The 22,458-nt window shown below is 45.7% G+C and overlaps 1 protein-coding gene across 1 annotated transcript; it reads left to right on the top strand.

The window, feature by feature from the left end:
• Window positions 1-6,733: 6,733 nt before the first annotated feature.
• LOC308037050 (vitelline membrane outer layer protein 1-like) lies at window positions 6,734-21,670 on the top strand (the record flags this gene model as incomplete). Its single annotated transcript, XM_080338515.1, has 4 exons — window positions 6,734-6,741; window positions 20,080-20,275; window positions 20,718-20,821; window positions 21,376-21,670. 4 exons carry the CDS (start codon window positions 6,734-6,736, stop codon window positions 21,668-21,670), a joined length of 603 nt encoding a protein of 200 aa, XP_080194641.1.
• Between the last annotated feature and the right edge of the window lie 788 nt (window positions 21,671-22,458).

Genomic DNA, 22,458 nt, shown 5'->3' with positions numbered 1-22,458 from the left:
AAAAACAGACTAAGTATAGCTGTTTTTTAAATGTAGGAGGAGGTAGTTGTGCATTAGTGATGGGACGTAAAGAAGAGCTCCACTCTGAGGTGGTGCTTCTTTTGCTGTGAACTTTTTTTCAGGCAGTTGCCTACCTTCCCAGGTCCCCCAACCTTCATTGAAAACTTTTCCTAGGAAACTCAAACAATTTAGTCATCTAGTAGTAAGCTGAGCATCCATTAGCATTTTTTAACACAGAAATTACAATATTTAAATTTTCTCACATTTAATATTTCCGTATTATCAATAGAATTAACTTCCTTCATCTTTGAATTATGTATGCCTACTTTCCACAACCTTATTCTTTATTTGCTCAGTGTAATTTTTGTTTACAATGATTAATATTGTTTTAACACATTCTGGTCAAAACCTAATTGCCCTGCATTGGGAGATCTCAATTGCTTTTTGTTCCCCATTCCCATCTAGGAGCCAGCATGACAAAATTGCTTATTATTGCCAGACAGTGCCACAGAACAATCCTCCCTATGAAAGAATCTGAAATAGAGAACCCAAAGAAACGTAAGCAGACAGCTCATCCATGGCTGCAGCTCTAAGACGGGATCAGTCCACACCTGAGTGTTAGTGAAGGATGAAGTATGTTTGTCCAACCTGTGTGTAAAAACTTCCAATTATAAACACACCCCAGATCCCTCAAGCAAGACAGTCTAGTGCTCGACTGTCCTTACTGTTGGAGTGTCTACTGAAATGCAAGACTACTGTTCTTTCTTGTTCATAATAGTACAGTTCATTCATTTCTTCCCTACACAATGATTTGCACACATGAAGACTATTGTCACACCCCTCTTCAGTCTTATCTTCCGACTAAATAATCCCAGTTCTTTCAGTCCTACTGCTTATACAGTTTTCTAGATCTGGTGGTCTATGGGGTCAGTCTGGGGAAATTTTTTTACTCACCTCTCTCAGTAGGTCCACAGGTTCCCTGAATATCATCATCCAGAACTGTACCTGATATCCCAGCTAAGATGAAACAAAATGCCCAGGAGAAGAGGATTATTCAGCGTGGTTGGAAGGTTGCATTTTTGTTTATGCATTCCAGCATGATTCTTGTCATTTTCACAACAGCGTGACACTGTTGCCTCTTGTTCAATTTATGATCCACCACATCCAGAATTGCTACAGAGGATCCCTACCCTTTTTTCTTCATACAAGACTAATTCCAGTATTACTTGCTGTCCTCCATACCCACAAGAACTGAAAACATATTATAAGTCCACTTGTGATTGATATCTTATTGTGGTTTCCACCTGCACCAGACAGCCAGCAAGCAAATCAAACATCCTTAAGAAACCTGTTGAGGAGAAAAGAATGTGGAAACCATGGCCAGCAATGAAGACATTGTTTTGCTCGTGTCTCATGGTTGTTTACACTCTTGGTATCAAGACTCAAGGCTGTGTTAGGTGCTGGAAAAGTAGAAGCTTTCTACTTGCTTATTTAGTTAAAATGCCTGATCAGTTAACAAGGGTGGGACTGGCACCTCTCTTCCTGTAGAACTGCTGCCTCAGCAGTCATTCTCAGCTGTCTTTGAAGGTGGTTATACTCATGGCATACTTTACACCTGTGCTTATTTTTAATTCTATCCCCAAACTCTAGTGTCTTTAGCATGTCCCAGGTTGATGGCATCTATAAACTTAATAAGCAATTCTCTATTCTACCATGCAAGTCACTGATAAAAATATTGAGCTACCCCAGACCCATAACAGTCTCCTGTGGAACATCATTCTGTATGTTTCTACAATTGGTTCAGGCTTTTGACATTTTTTAACCATTGATTCAAATTGTTAACTAACATTAAAAAAAAAAAAAGACGACACACACCCTCCTGTAGTGCAGATTTACTGACAGCCAGAGAACAGATATAAATTTACACCACTACAAATCTACAACTATATCACTTCACACATGAAACCTTTAGCACCTTATTCTGAAATGTATGGGGAAAAGTTCTTAGGATTATCCTTAACCACAGCTGCAAGGTTGTTCAGTCCCCTGAACATGGGTGTTTTGGTGTATCTAATACGGCCAAAGCGATCCCTCCCCCTGCTCCATGTCAGAGTCCTGCTCCCCTGGCTCTATAGACTGCGCACATGCCAGTGCATACCTGGGCTTTTTCTCCACTAAACGAAGTTGCTCCCTTGGTAGGACAAGCTGTCTCCAGCTACAGCATGTTCTGCATTGGGATGCAGATTGATTGCTACAGAGGCAAACCAATCCTCACCACTTGACCATGGAAAGCCATCTGATGCTAACAGCAGAGTCAGCAAGAGTACTTCAGTCTCAGAGTGTCCCCTGCAGAAAGCTGGGACCTCCGAACTGCTCCTGTCACGGATGTCACCTTCCCAAAGCTCCTGCTAGTGGACCTTGACCACTGTCTGTCCCTTGTCTTCCCCTTTAACTGCCCTGTTGACAAAGGCAGCATGAGCTGTTGCTGAGTTTTGGCCATGCCTGTGGTGACAGGGTGGCTCTGCATGCTAGCTCAGTAATGCCAAGCCAGAAAGAGCAGATTGAGGTCTGCTCAGTTTTGGGGGAGTGAGGAAAGAAAGAAACTATGAACAAAATATCTGCAGATTTTTTCAGTCAATACCAGGTCATTCAAAGTATACCTTTATTTTAAAAAAGGACTTTATTAGTAGACATTGAGGACAGGTGAAGGGGAGGATGAAAAGAGAGGAGAAGGCATGCCCTTGACATCAGAATGTCTAGAAGTGTCTAATATATGTAAAGAACTTTCTCTTTTATAAAAATTTTGTATCTCCTAAGGTGATTCAGGTGTTTGTTCAAAATACTGTAACCACCAGTCTGAGATCCATGCTCACAAACAGAGCAGATTGCACCCTGGCCTATGCCCAGAGCCAGTACTATACTGCTCTGTTTTGACAGAGTTTGGAGACCATCACCTTAATATGAAGAATCATGGGAGAGGGACCATGCTCTTACAGGAAACTTATCCATGGAATCACAATCCTCTTCCACTCTGGAACAGGGCAGAAATATTTGAAGATCATTCGGAATTTCCATGGGGAATTACCACTGGCCACTACAGCCTGGACGTTTGCACTGATGGGACAACTCAAGCAAAAGTCTTCTCTCTCCCAAGAGCTCTTCACAAGCAACCATACTGATCCAAAGAATTTACTGTGAAACAGACCCTGTTGTCTACAGCGAGCCATACACCTCTGGAATTGATTCTGCAAGGTGTATTGATCCAGCAAAGCCTTTAAGCACAGCATTAATCTTCTGGACTTCATTTATATTCTTAAAGTTCAGCAAGTGCCAAAGGGCTTTGCTGTACTTGAGCTTGTTCAGACCTTTAGTTAGCATCTTTCAAACCACAGTCCCAAAGCCCTCACCACCGACCAATGGACCGCTGACCAGGGAGGCAGCCCTGGTCCTGTCACTGCTTCAGTTCTCCTTTGTCATGAAATCATGTGGACCCAACAATTGTCTGGACCCAACAGCTTTACTTGGGGATCTGGATTCACACCATGTGGGAGACTCTGGACTAACCAGAAGATAAATCATGCATGATTAGCAGTTTTGCTGATGAGTTACTCTGCTGTCTCTGTCAGGAACAGATGACTATAGGGGAAATGCTGGTTAGGTACAGATTAACCCAAGATATCCTATACCTGGCTGTAGTTCAGTGGAAAACAAGAACCCTATTACTTCTGAGTTATGAACAGGTATTTCTTCTGTGGTTTGAACCTGCTATCTGCTTGGCTTCAACTCCTGCGAATGCATTGATCCAGACTTCCACCTATTGCCTCACCCCTATCATGAACATCAAGAGCAAGAATTGGTCACTGCCTGCAAACAATGGTAGCTGTTTAGGGCATGATCTATTTATTATTTACACTCTGTTAAAACCATGATCTGTAAAGGTCTAGTTATTTGCTTTTGGGTTTTCCATTGTGTTCTTCACTGAGGTATCCAAGGGCTAAACAAACATCAGTTTATGTTGTGAAATGAGTGAGTGACATTTCTCCATGTAATAGTCCACATACCAAGATGTATGGACTAAAGACAAAAGAAATCATTCACTCTGAGCACCAGATTTCCTTGGCTACATTTCAGGGTTTCAGATATTACATATGATATAATAAATTCAAGGCAGAGCCACAACTCTTTGTGGAAAACTCAGTTCTGCAGTTAAGATCCTAGTGTCCCAGTGTAAACAACTCAGAAGACAACCAGTTATTAGGAAACCATCTGTACATAGCTGATGTGATCCACCTTGAACCACCAAGGGAAGATTAACAGAGATTCCCTAGGCAGCAGGGGCTCAGACTCTGGTCCTCAGGGTCTTTATTGCTGCCCAGTCATCCCAGACTGACCATATCCAGACCCGAGCTCCCTGCCTATGACCTCTGCGCCAAGACCCAGTCCCCATTGCAGCATTTTCTGCCTTGTTCTTGCCCAGCACCTTGGAATGAGAAAGAGAAAGGGGAAGGAGAAGGGAAAGGAGAAGGGGGAAAGAAGGAAAGGAAAGGTACTGGTCTGTATCACTCTCCTGGCTGAAGCCAATGGGCACAAGCCTCCTAATTCTCTCCTGCCTGGAGTCACCACAGATAATTAATAATTGGTTACTCATGTTACATTATTCTTGAGTTTCCAATTCACCTCTTAGAGGGTCTAATTTTCTATGTGATTTTTAAAATTATCTAAACTCCTCAAGCAATGCACCAGTAGAATTGAAATTTGCAAATTCATGGCACAGACCTCCACCATTTGAGTGGGGATTACCACTGCAGGAGAAGTAAGGTGCCATTTTTAATATGTATGTTTTTCTGTTCATCCCCCTCAAGCTATCACCTTATCATCCTTCCAGAAAACTTTCCAGAAAAAACTTTTGCATTGAGTCAGGTATTGTAACCACAAATGGAAAATTTCAGCACAAATGGTTGTAGACTGGAAAAACTACAAGCAACTGCAATCAGTCTTACAGAAGCAAACAGTAGGAAATCTTGACAGGCACTGTTAGCAAGCCTGTGTGCAAGAAAGATATAACTCTTGCTGGAAGAAAATGTTAGCACTATACTGGGTCCAAATGTCTTGCAGTTTCTCTTAAAAACTGAAATTTATTTCAGGCAGAACCCCAGAAGATAAGCCTCTAACAGGCTTTAGTGTACACACAAACACTCAGGTTGTGCATGCAACAAGGAGACAAAACATGAGACAATTAGGAAAGAGCAATACACTATATAAATGAACAAGTAAAGCCCCTTACTCATAGTGCATCTCTGAGCAGCAGCATTATTCTGCCCTATGACAGAATTAGGGTGAGGTAAGGTTTAGGATCAGGATTCCAAGGTCCTCAGAGCTGGAAGTCCCTTAGCACCTTACTTGGTGGAAGAGCTTAAAAGAGATAAAACACTATGGTCTAGATAACTGCTGCCTGGATGGATGGAATAACTCTCTGCAAAGATCTCAACTTGTTAATAGTGTTGAATAATTAGAGGTAATATAAGAAAAGGAAGTTTGAAACTAAGAGATTGTTTGCCTGGAACAAGCCTTAAGCATCACACAATATGAGAAAATGTAGCCACTGCATGTCCTCTGCTGAAGCTAGAAGACGTACTTCTGTGCCAGCAAAAGGTAGATACAATTTTAACAGGTGAGAAGTGCTATCACAAAGACTGCTTATTTTCTCAAAGTGAGAAAAATGCAGCTATCCACTTCTTGCTGTGAATCCGTGCTTGCCTTGCTGCCAGGACCTGCACAATAACAGAGGCATTCTTTGGTGGAAGGTTTCATTCACCAAGTACTTAATTCTCCATTGATTTGAGGTTATCCTGGCTTTCACCTCTCTCTTCAGAACTGCAGAAAGCCCACCCCCCAGGCTCTACATGTAGACTGTGGGGCAGCGGGCTGAGTGAAGGAGGCTGCTAGTGGCAAAGTCTGATATATGAACTGTCCACCCTTCCACAGCCTTGTCTCAGTGACAGTAGGGACAGGTCACTAAAGACGCATTCAGGCCATTTGTCAAGGAGCAATGACTCCGCTATCACTGGGCCAGAACTCAAACCAAGATACTCACCAGATCCCTCATCCAAGGGCTTGGTCTCTTTTTCTCCTGCTGTGTCCAGGTAGCAGGTGCACAAAAACACATTTTTGTCCTCCCTGTCACTAATTAGAAGGTCCTCAGAGCAACTGGCAGACTCCTCACTATCGCTTTAGTAGGTATGTCATTGGATTTGCACTGAAGGTAAGCCTTCTCCACTCCCAGAAGTGTCCTCTGCCAGCTGCCCACATGTCATTAACTCCCTCTGAAACCCCCTCCTGATCCCAGAACATGATTTTTCACGGGTACCACAGTGACAGCAGCAGACCACAGTTTTCCAGGTTGCATGCCAAAAACAATCTCATATCTGGATTTCCATCTGCATGTCTAGTTTTCCAGTAACTTTATGCATCTGGAATATGGATCTTCTAAATTTCTTGGATATTTATTTCCCCAGAAAATCTTTCACAGAAATACAGCAACTCTGTCCATGAAGCCATGAACCTCATCTTTACCTCATCGTTCCCCTCATCTTTACCTACTCCTGAAAGTAGGATTGCACATGGTCTTTGAAGTGCTTTGAACACTACAAATGATATCTACAAACTTCACTTGAGTAACACTTGCGTTGGGGAATTTCCTCAGTGTTTTGATTCTTTTGTCCCTTCCTCAACCATGGCCAGGTATAGAAGGGCAAAGCCCCCGAGTTTCTTGAAATACAGGTCCAAACAGCTTGGCCATAATAGCTTCACCAGTGAGGCTGAGTTCTTCTTTATTTTAACCGTATGCCTACACAAGGTGTGGTTATACAAGGAAAAAAAGAAGAAGACAGTTTATTTTTCTCTCCAAATTGGGACAAGCCACAGCGGAAAAATATTCTATTAACAGTGTGTGTCTCTTCTATGGCCACATCTGCACAATTTTATCATGTAATTAGACCTTGGCTTCTGCCAGTGAGGAATCTATTAGTGAAAAGCTCCTCAGACAAAGGGAAGCCTTAGTGCATAAATTAATGCAAATCAAGCCGGGACTCTCCCATCCTATGCTGTTTGGAGCTATTATAATCTCTGTGTTGCTGCAAGAGAAGACTGTACTCCTGGAGCCTGAACACAAGTGGATGACAGGGGAGAGAAGGGCAATACAGTCCCCTTGTTTTTTCTAGATGAGGTCCAGGGCTTCAGCCTTACATTGTGGATCAGAAGGAAATACACAGGAAACAGCTTTGCAAATTGGTATTGAAATCATGTGGTGTGTTTTTAAGAGGCTCATTTAAATCAAAAGATGCGCAGAATTTTATTGAACCCCTGAGTAAATCCAGTCTTGCCTTCTGTCACTAGATCTTTGCTTCCTCCCAGGTGGAGTCTGCCAGAAGTAGAGATAATGACACAGCTCTGAAGATCGCCTGCCTTTACTGCGTGTGTACCAAAGCCATTGAATCATTGCTATGAGTTGCAATTTGTTTTCTTCACTCCTGCCATGCGGCAGTTCAAACACAGTCACAGGCACTTACATATGTATGGTGGCCCTTTGCAGCGAAGGCAGACAACCCTCACCTCTCCAGGGGAGGAACAGAGGGTGAGTTCATCCAGGAAGCAGCAGGAGGAAATGCAAGAGAAGAGTTTGCACCAGCAAAGAAGCAGGCTGGATTACCAGGAGCGCAGGAAGTGGGCCCATGTGAACCTCATGAGCTTCAACGAGGCAAAGTGCAAGGTCCTGCACCTGGGCTGGAGCAATCCCCCTATCAATACAGGCTGGGGGATGAAAGGATTGAGAGTAGTCCTTTGGAGAAGGACTTGGGGGTACTGGTGGATGAAAGATTGGACATGAGCCAGCAATGTGCACTTGCAGCCCAGAAGGTCAATTGTATCCTGGGCTGCATCAAAAGCAGCGTGGCCAGCAGGTCAAGGGAGGTGATTCTGCCCCTCTGCTCTGCTCTGGTGAGACCCCACCTGGATTCCTGTGTCCAGCTCTGGAGCCCGCAGTGCAGGAAAGACATCAACCTGTTGAAGAGGGGCCAGAGGAGCCACAGAAATGATCAGAGGGCTGGAACAGCTCTGCTATGAGGACCGGCTGAGAGAGTTGGGTTGTTCAGCCTGGAGAAGAGGAGGCTCTGGGGATCCCTTACTGTGGCCTTTCATTACTTAAGAGGTGCCTATAAGAAAGATGGGGGCAGTCTTTTTAGCAGGGCCTGTTACAACAGGTTTGAAACTAAAGGAGGATAGACTTAGACTAGATGTAAGGAAAAGATTTTTTACAGTGAGGGTGGTGAAACACTGGCTCAGGTTGCCCAGAGAGGTGGTGGATGCCCCATCCCTGGAGACAGTCCAGGCCAGGCTGGACGGGGCTCTAAGCAACCTGATGTAGTTGAAGATGTCCCTGCTCACGGCAGTGGGTTGGACTAGATGAACTTTGAAGCTCCCTTCCAACCCAAGCTATTTTATGATTCTATGAAAGTACTTTTCTCTGTAAATCTTCCCTTGATGTTGGAGGCATCATTCCTAGCAAGGCTGTGATGATAAACCTGGGGTTCAATAATAATCATCGTCATCCTCAGTTTTTATCCTTTTTCAAGAAATGAACATGCATTTGTACAATAAGTCAGAGCTACCTCAAATCTCCTTAGAGGCGTAGCAAAATTCAATTCTGAGCCCCCAAAGAGCAGGATATAGTGTGGGCTTATATTTATCATGTGAAAAGAAGACTAGCAGAGAGAGAGCTGGGAGAGAGAAATGGATGACTGTTTTTCTTGCTGGTGCCAGTGCATATGGACTTTTGGAAGCATTGACTAGGGCAACACTTCCCTTCTCTGCAGAAATTGTCACTTCCCTACACTCTGCTGCTGAGGAAGACATGGCAGGATGGGACAGACATGGGGCAGAGCAGTTCTCCAGTTGCTGTCAGAGGAGATGAGAAACACGGAGACAGTGATTGTGAACTTTCCCGAACAGTAGTGAACATTCACTCATCCATCCATCCATCCATGCATCCATCTATCCATCCATCCATCCCACTCTTCCCTCTGCAACAACCATGATGCTCCCAGCCTGGTTTTCCAGGGCCAGGCTGGCAAATGGGGGCCACAGCCATTTTGTCCATCATGGCTCTTGATAATGGCTTATTTTATTTTGCCTGACAAACAGTTCCTGTGCAGGTAGATGTCAATGGCCAACCATTCTATGGTGCTCAGAGTACTAGTAGACTACTTGTTCTTCCTTACAAGGACTGAATGTTTCCCCATCAGTTCTCTGGGTTTAGAGCAGCCTCACAAAATGTACAAGCAAGCCCTTGCAGTCACTGGCAGCAGAAGGATTTTCCAGGAGGCTTGTTATTACTTGGCACTTATCTGACAGCCTTAACCAGAAAATAAGCCACCACTGCAGAGCAGTGGTGATGAGTCAGCCAGCTGCTGCCACGACACTGCCTGCTGCTGATGCATCGGAGATTTGCTGTCCCCATTCCCACATCAGGTTTTCACTGCTCTTGCACCATTGGGGACCCAGAGTGAGGAGGCTTTCCAGTCCCACAGAAGTGTTGCACAAAAGTGAGCATTTTCTAGGAGGTACAAGCAGTCTGAGTCCTGCTTGTTTACTTAATTAATTACTCCAGGTCTGGCAATGGCAGAGAAATTCAGCCCAAGTAAAGCACTATTTCTGCTTTCTTTCCTTTCCCCTGCTTGACCCCAAATTGTCCTTTCCCCTCCCACCCCTACCTTAGAAAAGAGCTGATGTCGGTTTTAGCGTTCCCTAATCCCAGCCCAGGCCAGACCTGTGCCAGAGCTCGAGCAGCCGCCCCTGGGCTCACCTAGCTCTGAGAACAATGCTGTAGCTAGAGGGAAGTGCAGAGTACCCCTAGAAAATTGGCTCTGTGGTTTTTCTTGCATGTCAGTGCTAGACAGGATTTATTCCTTTGTTTGTTTTCTTCACTGCTGCTCGGGGGATATTTACCCTTTACTAGGCTCACATTACTGGTCAGGAAAAGGACTCCCCAGGCAACAGGAATTTGATGTCCAACAGTTTCTTATCTGCAACCCTAGTTCAGATTGTATTTAAAAAGTTCAAGATTATTTAGTACCTCCATTCTGCTGGCCAGGTGTGGATGCGCTGGGAAATTCAGTACAGGCTTATGGTCACAGTAAATCATAATGCATGTAATAATATGTGATCCAATAAATATTTTCATACACTTAATTTAATAAATGCAGCACATGCTGTAATGTATACATGACCCTGGTTACTTATATTCTTCATCAACAGTTTGTGTAAACAGTTAGATCCCAGCTGTCCAAACTGCCTTTGCTTGCATTCTCAGATTTTTCCCAATTTTAGCCTACAAATACAAAGAAAATAAACACATTGTAATGATGCTTTTGGCAGCAGCTTTCACCCATTTGCTGGTGTAAACCTCCCGTAAACGCCTGTCACTTGCCATTTCACACTCCCCTTCCTGCGGCACAGACAGAGGCTTTGCTCCCTGGGAGAAAGCAGTGCCAGGGCCAAGGCAAGCAGCCAGCCCCCAGGGAAAGCTGTCCCCAACGAGCCTGCAGACATAAGTGACATGATCGTGCATGGCAAATGGGGAGAGGTGGCATCTCCCTCCCACCTCAATCTATTCACTCACTCCTCCAGCAACCGATGCTTCAGCAAAGACCCTCTTGCTGCAGAGTCCCTGCGGTGAGCACTGACAGCAGACAGGGTCTACGAGCAGAGCTGTGTCCATGATAGCTGCACTGCTCCCCTCAAGGCTCTTCCATCGTGCTGTTCCCACCTGGGTCCCCATCAGCCCCAGGTGCAGCTACGTTTCCACTGAGTCTCCAGAGGAGAAGCAGCTGCTGGAGGCTTTACCCATGCTCACCAGCCGAAGGTCCTGGTTTCGAACCACTTCGCTTACACAAATAATCATTTAGTTAGAGCAAACAGGGATGGAAGGATGTTAAGGAGGTCTCCTAGTGCATTCCTGCTCCAAAGCAATCATTGCATGCTAATCATCCCTTATGCACATCTACTCAAACTTTACCAAAAATCCTCCAGTGGTGGAGATCTTACAACCTCCCTAGGCATAATTATTGTTATCAAGTGAACCCCAGTGTCCAATCTCAGCTGGCTGTGATGTTCATCCATTACTCTTTCTCAGCCTGACAGAGACCAGGTCATTCTTTCTCTTTTCAGCAGTATTTTGCACTGTCGTAGGCTTTTATCCCGCCCCCACAGTGGCCATGATCTGTCAGTAATGCAGGGTGTGGGGACTTGCTGATCCCCTCATTCCCTACAGACCCCAGGTGACAGCACTCCTACTGTAACATGTTTTCTCAGGCCCTGAAGCAATGTCTGCCTCCCCAATGTACTCTTTATGTCTTCCTGTCTCTTGATTATATGTTCTCAGCTCTCACGCTCATTCCTCAGAGGTCATGTTTTCCAGACCGCTGACCACTTTTGCTTTCCGCTGGACTCTGTCCAACTGGGCCACAGTCCTTCTGGAAGTTCAGTGCCCTCAGCTGAGCAGAGCAGCCCTGATGGGGGCTCACAAATGCCGAGAAGAAAAATCACTCCATTTGTCTTGCAAGCTGTAATTTGGTTCATATATCTTGGCATGGAGACGACCTGACGCCGCTGACTCATGCTTTGCCTTTGATATGTTATGACCCTCAGACCCTTCTCTGCAGACTGATGTTAATGCAGGCATTTTTCCTCATGCAGCTGCTTATTTCTGCATAAGGTGGAAGCTCACCCTTGTCCCTGCAGAACTGCATCCTATTTTTCTCAAACTGTTTCTCCAATTTGACAAGACTATTTGTCAAGCTCAAGCTGTGTCCTCCAAAGTACTTGCAGCCTATTACAGCTTGTTATGGTCCACAAAGTTAAAAACCTTATTATTTATTTTATAGGCAACCATTAATAATGACCTGGCTTGACATTTCCCTGATACTGACACTCTCTCCAGAAACCACCTTGTTCATTCTTCACAAAGCTTTTCTGTGGAAATTGGATTTCGTCAGGGCAAGAGGATTCATGATTAGAACAGAATATAAAAGGCCTGATCCGAATAAAGGGCAAAGGAAAAGATACAAGGAGACAAAGTTAAAATCAGGTTATTACCTGTTTCCCATCTGAGGACAATAAAAATAACATATAATGCACATCATCTGCTTCATCGTAGTGGTCATAGGCAGTAGCAAGCCAGAAATGTTTGTCTTTATGCCACAAGAATGTCACATAGCTACCGAATCAAGATCACACCCCATATATCAGCATGTCACCAAGGGAGAGGAGCTGGAAGATGGAAGAGGCTGGTGCATGCGGTGGCTGAAACACAGGTTATCGGGAACCTGGGGGACCCCACAAGAGGGGATGCTGCTGATGTTGGAGGTCAATAGGAAATAGCCATCATTCCTGCCAATGGGACTGTGAAAAGAGAGAAGCTCCCTGGCTGCACCTTTGCTTGGCCCACAGAGGACCTATTTCACACTCAGTCTAACATCCACTTCTCCTCAACATGAACTTCAAGGACTTGCCCAACTGTCTCAGCTCGTTCCCAGTAGATGTGGCCAGTATTCCTGTCTTGCTGTTGTACTGAGCAGTGGCTCTCCTCACCCTGACAGCTATTCTCTGAAGACACAGCAGCAGACAGCAGCAGTGGTTATAAAGGTTGGATTACATTATGTTGCTGGAGCATAAATTTCTCCATTTCCAAAGCTGGGAGTTACCCAGCAACTGCTCTTTCAGGAACCTGAAGAGGAATGGTCATTGTGCAACCCCGCTGCAGCTGCCTTCTCCTGCCTGCTCTTCTCCTGCTGTGCTCAGGACAAAGCAGCTCAACCGTGAAGCTCTGTCACTGCTGTGCCCTTGGAGGCTCTGGGAGTAAGAAAAGGATTATGCATTTTTCCTCCTGCAGTGATACCAGGGGATTTGTATTGACGGCAAAATACCTTTTCTTTTCCATGTTCTCCTTTCTGCCCTTGTACTTTCAACAGCCTCTCTCACAATGAGAATTCCTTTGTGCTCCAGGTATTTTCATTGCTCAGAGGATTTTTATCTTTCCTTCTTCCTCCTGGTTTGTAGTCAGCAAACAGGCCCTTGGTGTATATTAGCTTAAAGAACACCTGAAACTCAGGTTTGAGACTGGAGGGATGTTATTAAAGAAGAATTTAGAGACTCTGTAGACAATGCTTATGGGGGTTTAATCTTCAAATGTCTAAAGTTTCCAGACAGCACAGAAAATATCAGAAAGAATTGCGAATGAAGGGCTCAAAAATATAAATTCATGTGGCCTAGGAAAGAAAAGGGATGATATAGAGTCTGGAAAGAGATGGAAGTAGAAAAGGGACTGTGTAAAATGGAAAGAAGAACATAAATCAGGAAGGAAATGTGTTTAGAACTAACTCAGAAGACAAGCCTACAGAAGAGTTTTGCCATCACGGTTATGTCAGTAACGCTGCAATACGTCTAGTTTTATACCAATTTAGTCCCAGACAACATCTCAGCAGATGGAGTTTTTTTCACAGAACCTGAGCCCCTTGCTCAAAGAAGGGCCAACTTCAAAGAAAGATCAAGTCTCTCAGGGTCAAGTTCTGAAGGTTTTTTTCCCAGGAAAAAATCTTTTGTCAAATCTGTTTATTTTCACTCTTCAAAGTGAACAAAAGCTGGCGGCAATACATCATGCCAGGATAGCTATGGCTTTGCTTGGCATGACATACCAGCAAAACTCTGCTAGTGATATAGTCCTCAGGGTTCAGCACCTGCAAGGCATCTCTTAGCAGATTTCATACACAAAGTACTTATTTCTCAGCTAATCTCAGTTCACTTTGGCACTCTCTCCTGTCTTCAGATTTCCCAAAAACCCTCCCTGTAAGCTCTCTGTGGGTGCTGTGGGGCAGCATCAGCCCCTCACTCCCCACCCCAGCTGGAGACAGGATTTCTGCTCATTGATTTGGTAGGAACAAGTTGGGCAAGAGGTGGGCAAGTCCCTGGGAAGGGCTGCTGCCTGTCTTCCTCAGGCAACAGCTGTAATTGTGTTATGATGCTCCTCAGAAGCATGTTATTTCTTAAAAAAAAAAAAAGTGAATAATCTAACAACAAGTAATAGAGACTGTTGTTGACATGGGGAATGTTCACAGCTACAAGATGCCCATCTCTCTCTGTTGTCATCTCAGGGCTGAGGTGACACTGCACGTCTCTCAGCAAGAGTAGGTCCTGACTCTCCTCCTCACCCACAGACAAGCCACATATATGAACACTGCAGAGGGTCCGTTCCATTCTTCCTTCCAAAATGTTTCCTGCAAAGGAAACCCTAGGGCTTGCACACTGACTGATGGCCAGAGTGATCTAAAGGGTATTGGGCTGAAAGTACAAGACCAGGGCACACAGCTTACTAAAAAGGGCTTGAGGAAGGGTAAAAACAAACAGGTATTGTTAAACTGTAAGGTAAGGTAGACTGCAGGAAACAGCGAAAGCTAAAGTTGTGGCCAAACAGAAAACATAGAAGCAACATATCTGGTGGCAGATTGCATGCAAAAACACAGCAGAGAAAAGCACTTTGTGGAACAAATGGCAAAGGGAATTAGCGCTAATAATGTTTCTTCACATTAAGAATTCAGGAGCCTGTCAGAAAATCTTTAGGACCAGCTGATAGTATAAAAGAAGATCACAGCAGATATGGCCATTTTAAAATTATTTATTTGCATCAATGGTCATAGTGAAAGAAACTTTGTTGCATCCAGATGGTTCCAACCACTGTTGGGGTCTAGGGGTCTTAGAAAGATTAGGTAGAAATTTAAATTGTTTTAGAAGAGAGAAAAAAAAAATAACAGAGTGAATAGCAACAAATAAATAAAACTGATAATAAGCACTCAAGAGGTCTAAGATGTCTCTAAACTGGAAGAGCTAAGGTCATAGCAGTGATGGATATCATGTCATTCAAAATTACTGGAAGGCTAAATAGGGGCAATCAGGAGGTCAGTTTTTAAAAATTGTTCCAAGGGTGATCTGAGTAACTACAGAACTCTTATTCCATCTTAAATTTTACAGTAGGATTTGCCAACTTTTTATATAATACATGGGGGTACTGGATTTACGTGGCAAAGTCTTCGTAGTGGGATGGCCTGCAGGGGTGGTTTCTGTGACAAGACACCAGGAGCTGCCACCATGTCAGACAGAGCCAATGCCAGCCAGCTCCAAGATGGAACCACTGCTGTCCAAAGCTGGTCCCATCAGTGATGCTGGTGGCATCTCTGTGGTAATATATTTAAGAAAGTGTAAAAATGCTGCACGGCAGCAGGGGAGAGGAGTGAGAATATGTGAAAGAACCCTGCAGACACCAGGGTCAGTGAATAAGGAGGGCAGGAGGTGCTCCAGCCACTGGAGCAGAGATTTCCCTGCAGCCTGTGGTGCAGATCATGGTGAGGCCACCTGTCCCCTGCAGCCCATGGAAGTCCCATGGTGGAGCAGATCTCCACCTGCAGCCGGGGGAGGACCCCACGCCAGAGCAGGTGGATGCCCAAAGGAGGCTGTGACCCCATGGGAAGCCCACACTGGAGCAGGCTCCTGGCAGGACCTGTGACCCTGTGGAGACAGGAGCCCACGCTGGACCAGGTTTGCTGGCAGGACTTGTGACCCCATGGGTGACCCAGGCTGGAGCAGTCTGTTCCTGAAGGACTGCACCCTGTGGAAGTGACCCACTCTGGAGCAGTTCATGAAGAACTGCAGCCCATGGGAAGGACCCACACTGGAGAAGTTCATGGAGGACTGTCTCCCATGGGAGGGACCCCACACTGAAGCAGAGGAAGAGCATGAAGAGGAAGAAGTGTCAGAGACAAAGCTTGCTATCTATTTCACATGCAACTTTTAATAATAACTGTAACCACTGACAACATTTCCCTATTACAAATTCTCTCCAGAAATAATCTGCTCTGTCCTCATGAAGACTCTCCCTAGAAACTGGCTTCATCTGAGACAAAAAGCTCCATGAGGAATTATTACCAGGAAATATCAAAGACAACCATAGAAGAACAAACATTTTAAAAAATAGCAGAGGAAAACATAAGGTAGACTCCAGTTTCTCATTACCAGGCCTAAACAAACCCGTGCTCCTTATGGCTTGGTGAGCAGAAGCAAGATGTGAAGATGTGTTGCCCTGTGGAGTTTCCAGTGGCGTTAGACACCTACCCTTAGGCAGCTTAATCAGCTACATAAAGGCCCTTCTGTGGATTCAATTTCAGTGGAATCAATTTCTGGACTTCACCAAGCGTGTACATCCCACTGACTGTAGCAGCAGCTCAGACACAAAGGTCACAAGTGGACTTTTGTATAGGCAAATAAAGGGAGGTGTCATAACTTAGGTGAACCTGAACCACAGCTCTGGTGGCCTCACCAGTCAATAGAAAAGAGCAAGAAGTAGCAGAAATGAGAAACAAACAAACTGTGAAAGGGAAAGATATATTTGCCTCTACTTCTGCCTCAGAGAACTAATTCTCAGCACCAGTTGCTCTGCACTGAGAGCGGTGAGAAGTCCTGGACTCTGACTTAGTCTAATGACTTTGTGCTATTAGGGGTGTTTCTAAGAGGGGGAAATATCACTGGCCTCATGTAGGCAGTCACAGAAATCACACCTCACCACTATTATGTTGTGGGCAAGAAGTGCTGCCCCTCACCCAGCTGGCAACTTGCCTATGCGTCTGTCTGGTCCAGGTTCACCAGTGGTGTCAGCCAGTGTCAGTTCCCTGGCCCCCAAAGAACATCATTAGTAGCTGAGAGAGCTCTGAGACTCCGCTTCTGTTCTTAAACTGACATGACAGCAGCAGCAGTGCTACATGCTTTAAAGGCTGACTGGCCCCTTGGCAGCACCAAAGAACACTTAAAACCAGGTCTTTTATCCAAAACCAAGCTTTAGTTTCCAGATTTGGGAAGAATTTAGCCGGCTTTATGTCCAATGACATTATGAAGGCCATTGCAAGTATTTTTTTCAGTCCACATACAACTTAAAGTAACTTTTTCTCACCATCATCTGGGAATGTTCTCATTGCTAGAGAAGGACAACCGAGAATACAACTCCTGTACTTTCTCTGGAGAGCCTCACCATCTTGTAAATGTACAGTAAATGACAAAATACCTTCTGGCCCAGAGAAAGTGGGATTTACTTAACCAACACTTAGGTATCTGTAATGCAATGTCAACAAGGCTACTGCCTTCTATTTCCATTTCTATTCTGCTAATTTCTGATTATTTTGAGCACCTACACTGCTTTCAAAGCTTCTGATTTCATTGTAACTCTCAGTTCTTTTTTATCACAGGGAGGGGGACTTAAATCTGGATGGAAATTACACCCAGAAGTTGTCCAAAAATTAAGAAATATATATTTTTGATGTACATGTTTGCAAAAATACACAACTGGTCTTTGTCCTACACTGGTCATCGTGTATTCATTTCAATTGTTGAGTCTAATGCTACCCTCTTTTCCAATAATTAAATAAAAAGAAAAACTAAAAAAGATATGACACAAAACATGACCCTACAACTAGCTACCAAAGCTAAACAGCAAAGAAGTTGCCAGACTCACTGAGAAGTTCGAACTCCAGCTTTCCAATCTAACACAAAGAAAAATCCACCCATCCTGGGCTTGCAACCTGGTACTTTCCCTGTCTGACTGCAGGAGTGCAGGTTAACAGAAGAGAAAAAGGAGCAGAGAGTGAAGAGCTTCCTCAGGTTAAAACAATATTCATTAGCAGAGATGTTGGAGACATCACTGGGTACTCGGGCAGGTTCAGTGTATGAGGAGGTTTATCAAAAAGAACTCATTGGCCCTGCACCTCAGCAGCACAAATTCAACTCCTGATAGTGATCCCAGCATTTTCATTCTAGTCCATGCCTTACTCCTACAGCTGGGAATGTGTCCTGTAGAATTAAAGAAAAAAAGTGTTTCACTCAAGAAGAAGGTTCATCACACTGGAGGTTTAAAAATTAATGAGAGACAAGAGAGGAAAACATAAAACTGAAATTAGTTCCTTGTTTGTTTTCTAGCTCCCCACTCTGAAGTTATAGAAACGCAGCGTCTGCCCTCTCCCACAGGCAGAGTTAATTACCAGCGTGAATTGTTTCCACTGCTTCCTGCTGGAGTACCACAGAACCACTGACCCGAGGCCGCTGCCTCTGCCACGTCCTCCTCAGGCAGCCTAAAGGGAGCAACAAAAACATCAGCAAAGATGCTGAGCGGGGTCTTTTCCCAGCCAGGATCGCCCTTCTCCTACCTGCAGCAGCAGCACCACTGGGGCTGACTGACAGGAAACAGCAGAAGTTGTGTGAAAGTGGAAGACAAAGAAAACAGACCCTCTCAATAAGAGAGACTCAAACAGAGCAAGTTTCAGATCCATGGATATGACTATAAACTGTAAAACTTCTCTACCTTTTCAGCAACTGTCAGTTTAGGCCTCCTCCCCCACCCAGCTCTTCTTCACTGCTTCTCCTTAAGATCCTTTTTCTATTCCAGGTGTCTCTGTCACTGTTCTACCCTAAATCCATTACTTTCCACACATCCAGAAAGCTTCACCATCCAGCCAGCATGGTTAATGAAGGGGGTTGGTCAAATCATTTCTTCACAGCTCTTTACTGGATGTGGTACCCGGCAATGGCCCATTGCTCTTTCTGCAGTTGCTGCCACTCTTATGAGGAGATCCAGTCGACATCTCAACTTAGAAATTCCTGTCTCTCCAGGAGTGGCAAAGTATCCATAAGCTACCATTCTTGAGACCAGGACCCTGATCACGCAGCCTTTCATCACTGTTGTCTTCTTTCTGATGGGTTCCTGCTGCCTATGGGGCACAAAGCCACAAAAAGATATTTTTAACCTCTTTGTCTCCCGTGGGATGCCATGAGTAACTGAAGGTCTTTACAATTTTACCCAAGGGGGGACATCAGAAGATTTCAACTGAAAGCAGCAATTCCTGCTTCACCTGTGTGAGATAGCTGTTACAGAAGCAGTGTGTTCCATTCTTTGGTAACTGAAGCCTGGAATAACTCTTTCTCCCTATGTTGGCTGTGCTGGTATAGACCTAACAGAACAACTCTCCCAGGTGGCATTATTTCTGACTCTTCAATGGGACTGTGAGCAGCTTGTCCTCCTACTCTGCAACTGCTCACTGGATACCCATGAATATTGCTGTCAGCAGAGGTTTCTTCTCTGCCTGTTCCTCTGGAGGAACAACGCATGCAGCAGAAACTCACATCTGAGTGGAACAACAGTAAAATTAGGGGTCTGCTTGTGCTGGAAACTCCCACTGTCTCTGTATGTTCACATCTCCTAAAGATCCACCTGAGCAGCTGGGAGCTGTGGCTTCACAAAGAGCATGGAGTCCATGGGAGGATGGGATTGTGTAGTTTTGCTTCTGTTCCCCTGTCCCCAGTACAAGTAAGACATCAATAAACTGGAATGAGTTCAGCAGAGGCCACATGAGATGGTTGGCAGCTGGAGCACTTGCCCTGTGAGAAGGGGTTTCTACCCTTTACATTTAACATGTGTCTCAGGGCAAAATGCAACGATTTCCAGTGCAGGCACTTTCCTCAGTCCCAGTGGGACAGCAAGGAGAGAAGAAAAGTGATGGAGTGGAAGCAAGTGAGGACTCCCACAGGACAAATAACCCTTAAACCATTCTACTTCCATTTTGCCTCAGCCCCTTCAGAGGTTTCTTCCCCTCCCACCCCACCACTCCTCTTCCTACCTCACTCCCTCCAACACCCTCCTCTCAGCACTGCCAGGACCCTCATCAAACCCGCAGCACCCCCTTGGGGAGTGGTCCCAGATCTATCCCCTTCCTTCACAGCCCCAAGTCTGCACAACCCTGCAAGCTCCCAAGGCAGCATGCGCTGGTGATACCTCTTCTGCCTGGCAAGGGTGGCCCCACCGCTGAGAGACAGGCAGTCAACAGGAACAGTTCATAGGAACAACTAGCACTCGACACGGGGTTTGTTGACACTCCCCAAGGACTCCCGCCCACTCTCCAGGCTCATAAATTCCCCTGTGCCATCACCTACATGCAGAGAGGTGCCAAGCCGGTCCCCCACGATGCAGCTGCTCATCCTGGCCATCCTTTGCCTGCTGGGCTTCTACTGCCCCTTGGGTATGGCATCACGGGAGTATGAGTCCATCCTCACCGTGCCCAATGGAGGCCCCTGGGGCTCTTGGGGGAACCCACAGTTTTGCCCCAGTGGCTACGCTAAGGGATTTGAAGTGAAGGTAAGGTTTCACTCCTTCTTTGGGATGGAAAAAAAACTGCTGTGAAATGATGTTTTGTTCTGGTCTCAGCAGGGCTGGCCACAACGATTTGTCCCATTGCAGCAGTTTGCATCTGCATCACTCATGCAGGCTTACCAGCAAGAAATCTGTATTGCAGAGCAGCTCTCCAGGCTCCCTGCCAGGGAGCGATTTCTTAGCAGAGTCCATAGAGTGAGGGAAGACCTGGGGTCAATCTCTGCAGTTTGGAGAAAAAGCAGAGGTGGGCAACAGCAAAAAAGCATCCCTGAGAAATGCCCTGGAGCTGTCCCACAGCCCCGCTCAGCAGCACTGACTATGTCCCTGGAGTCTCCTACCATCCTTCATCAGGACAGCTCACCTCATTCCTGGAGGAGAGTGCTAACCACTCGCTGGTGATACTCACATTTTCATCCTCTCTTCTAAGGTGGACCCCTACCAGGGATTATGGCTGTTTGGTGATGACACAGCTCTGAACGGCATCCGCCTGCTCTGCACCGATGGCACAGTCATAGAGTCCTCTGTTGGGCCGTAAGTACTCTTTGCTTTCTTGTCCTCCTTGACGTCAGCAGCTTCTGGGCAGCACGCAGGAAAACCTGTGTGATGGTTTCCCCGTAGGCACCCACACCCCCTATGAGGGTGGCTCCCCACCTTGTTTGAGGACATGGATGAGGTCCCCCTGGCCATAAAGTGTGAAGGTCTTTGGGTGGACATCTGGTACTGCAGAGGGAACAATATGTACTTTAAAAGATGGGAGTTGAAAAAATCCACATATTAAACCTGTACTTTCTCCTTTTCCTCAAATAGTCACTTGGAAAAGGACATTTATGTTAAATAACAGGGACAAAGCAAGGAACTGAACTCCTCAAGGAGTCTTGAAGAAACAGGACAGCCCAGGCTGGATGGTGGCCAGGCATCCAGGGGGTGATGGGGAAGCCGAGTGAAACAGGTGCCTGTAGAAGAAACCCACTGTCCCTCTGTAGCTCCCCTGCCCCCCGACTACTGGGTCACAGGTGTGTTGTGGTGTTGATTGCATTACAACAGAAGCTAAACACATCTTGTTGAGCTGTTTTCTTCTCTGGCAGGTGGGGAAAGTGGACTGACGCCCAGGTCTGCCACAGCAACAAGCTGGTTTCCTTCTCACTGCGTGTGGAAGGGAGAAAGTACCTGGGTGATGACACGGCTGCCAACAATGTGAGGTTCACCTGCTCAGATGGGACACAGCTGGAAGGCCACGGACTTCCATGGGGTCACTTTGGCCCATGGAGCAGCAGGTGCAGCTCCGGGGCCATCTGTGGGCTCCAGACAAAGGTGGAAGCACCTCAGGGAACTCAGGACGACACAGCTCTCAATGACATAAGAATCTTCTGCTGTGAATAAGTCCAATCCCCCACCCCATGACAGTATGTACCAAGTGATCCACCATTAAACCTTGAATCTGTCCTGCACAAGGAGAGGTGTGCATTTTTCTCCATCACATTTTGTCAGAGGTAGCCGGGTCCTGTGGTGACAACATCCTAGGGGTTTCATCCTGCCCCCATCCACCTGATGTGAGGTTGCTCCAGCTCCTTGCTCCTCTTGCTCCTGGGTCCAGCCTGCAGCAAGGCTGAGAATGTGTTACCAGGAGATGCATGTGCACACACACACACACACAGATGGCCAGCTACTGATGAACACAGAGAGCAGTGACTTTACACACCCACACAGACTCATGCACACACACACTGCTCATACACACATGGACAGCACGAGTAGCAGGGGCTGTTCCTCTCAGACTGATCAGTATAAACATCCACTAGTGAAATACGGACCCGTACATGGAAGATGAGTCTCTCCAGTAGCTGGCATCAGCTGGCTGAAGGCCCTGAGTTCCCCAGGTGTTGGCACCAGACCCTCCATCTCCTGAGGATCATGGTCCCGCTCCAACCCATAATAATTCTCACACATTCCCACAACCCTCCTCCAGCAATCACAGGAAGCTGGTTTGGGCTCTGTTGACACTGCTGAGGTTACTGCTCCACCTGGTATTGCCTCCCTCATCCTCTCTGAGACTTTGTGTTCACTGTGGTTAGGCTTTGTAATAAATTCATAACCCAACAAATTCCTGGGGGTGAGCACAGAGGATCCCCACACTTGTAGGTAAGGCAGGAGGCAGGACTGTAACGGCT

This window comes from Nesoenas mayeri (genome assembly GCF_963082525.1).
Source record: "Nesoenas mayeri genome assembly, chromosome: 1".
Classification (NCBI taxonomy): domain Eukaryota; kingdom Metazoa; phylum Chordata; class Aves; order Columbiformes; family Columbidae; genus Nesoenas; species Nesoenas mayeri.
Note: the sequence above shows the minus strand (reverse complement) of the source record. Positions and strands in the feature narration are given on the sequence as shown.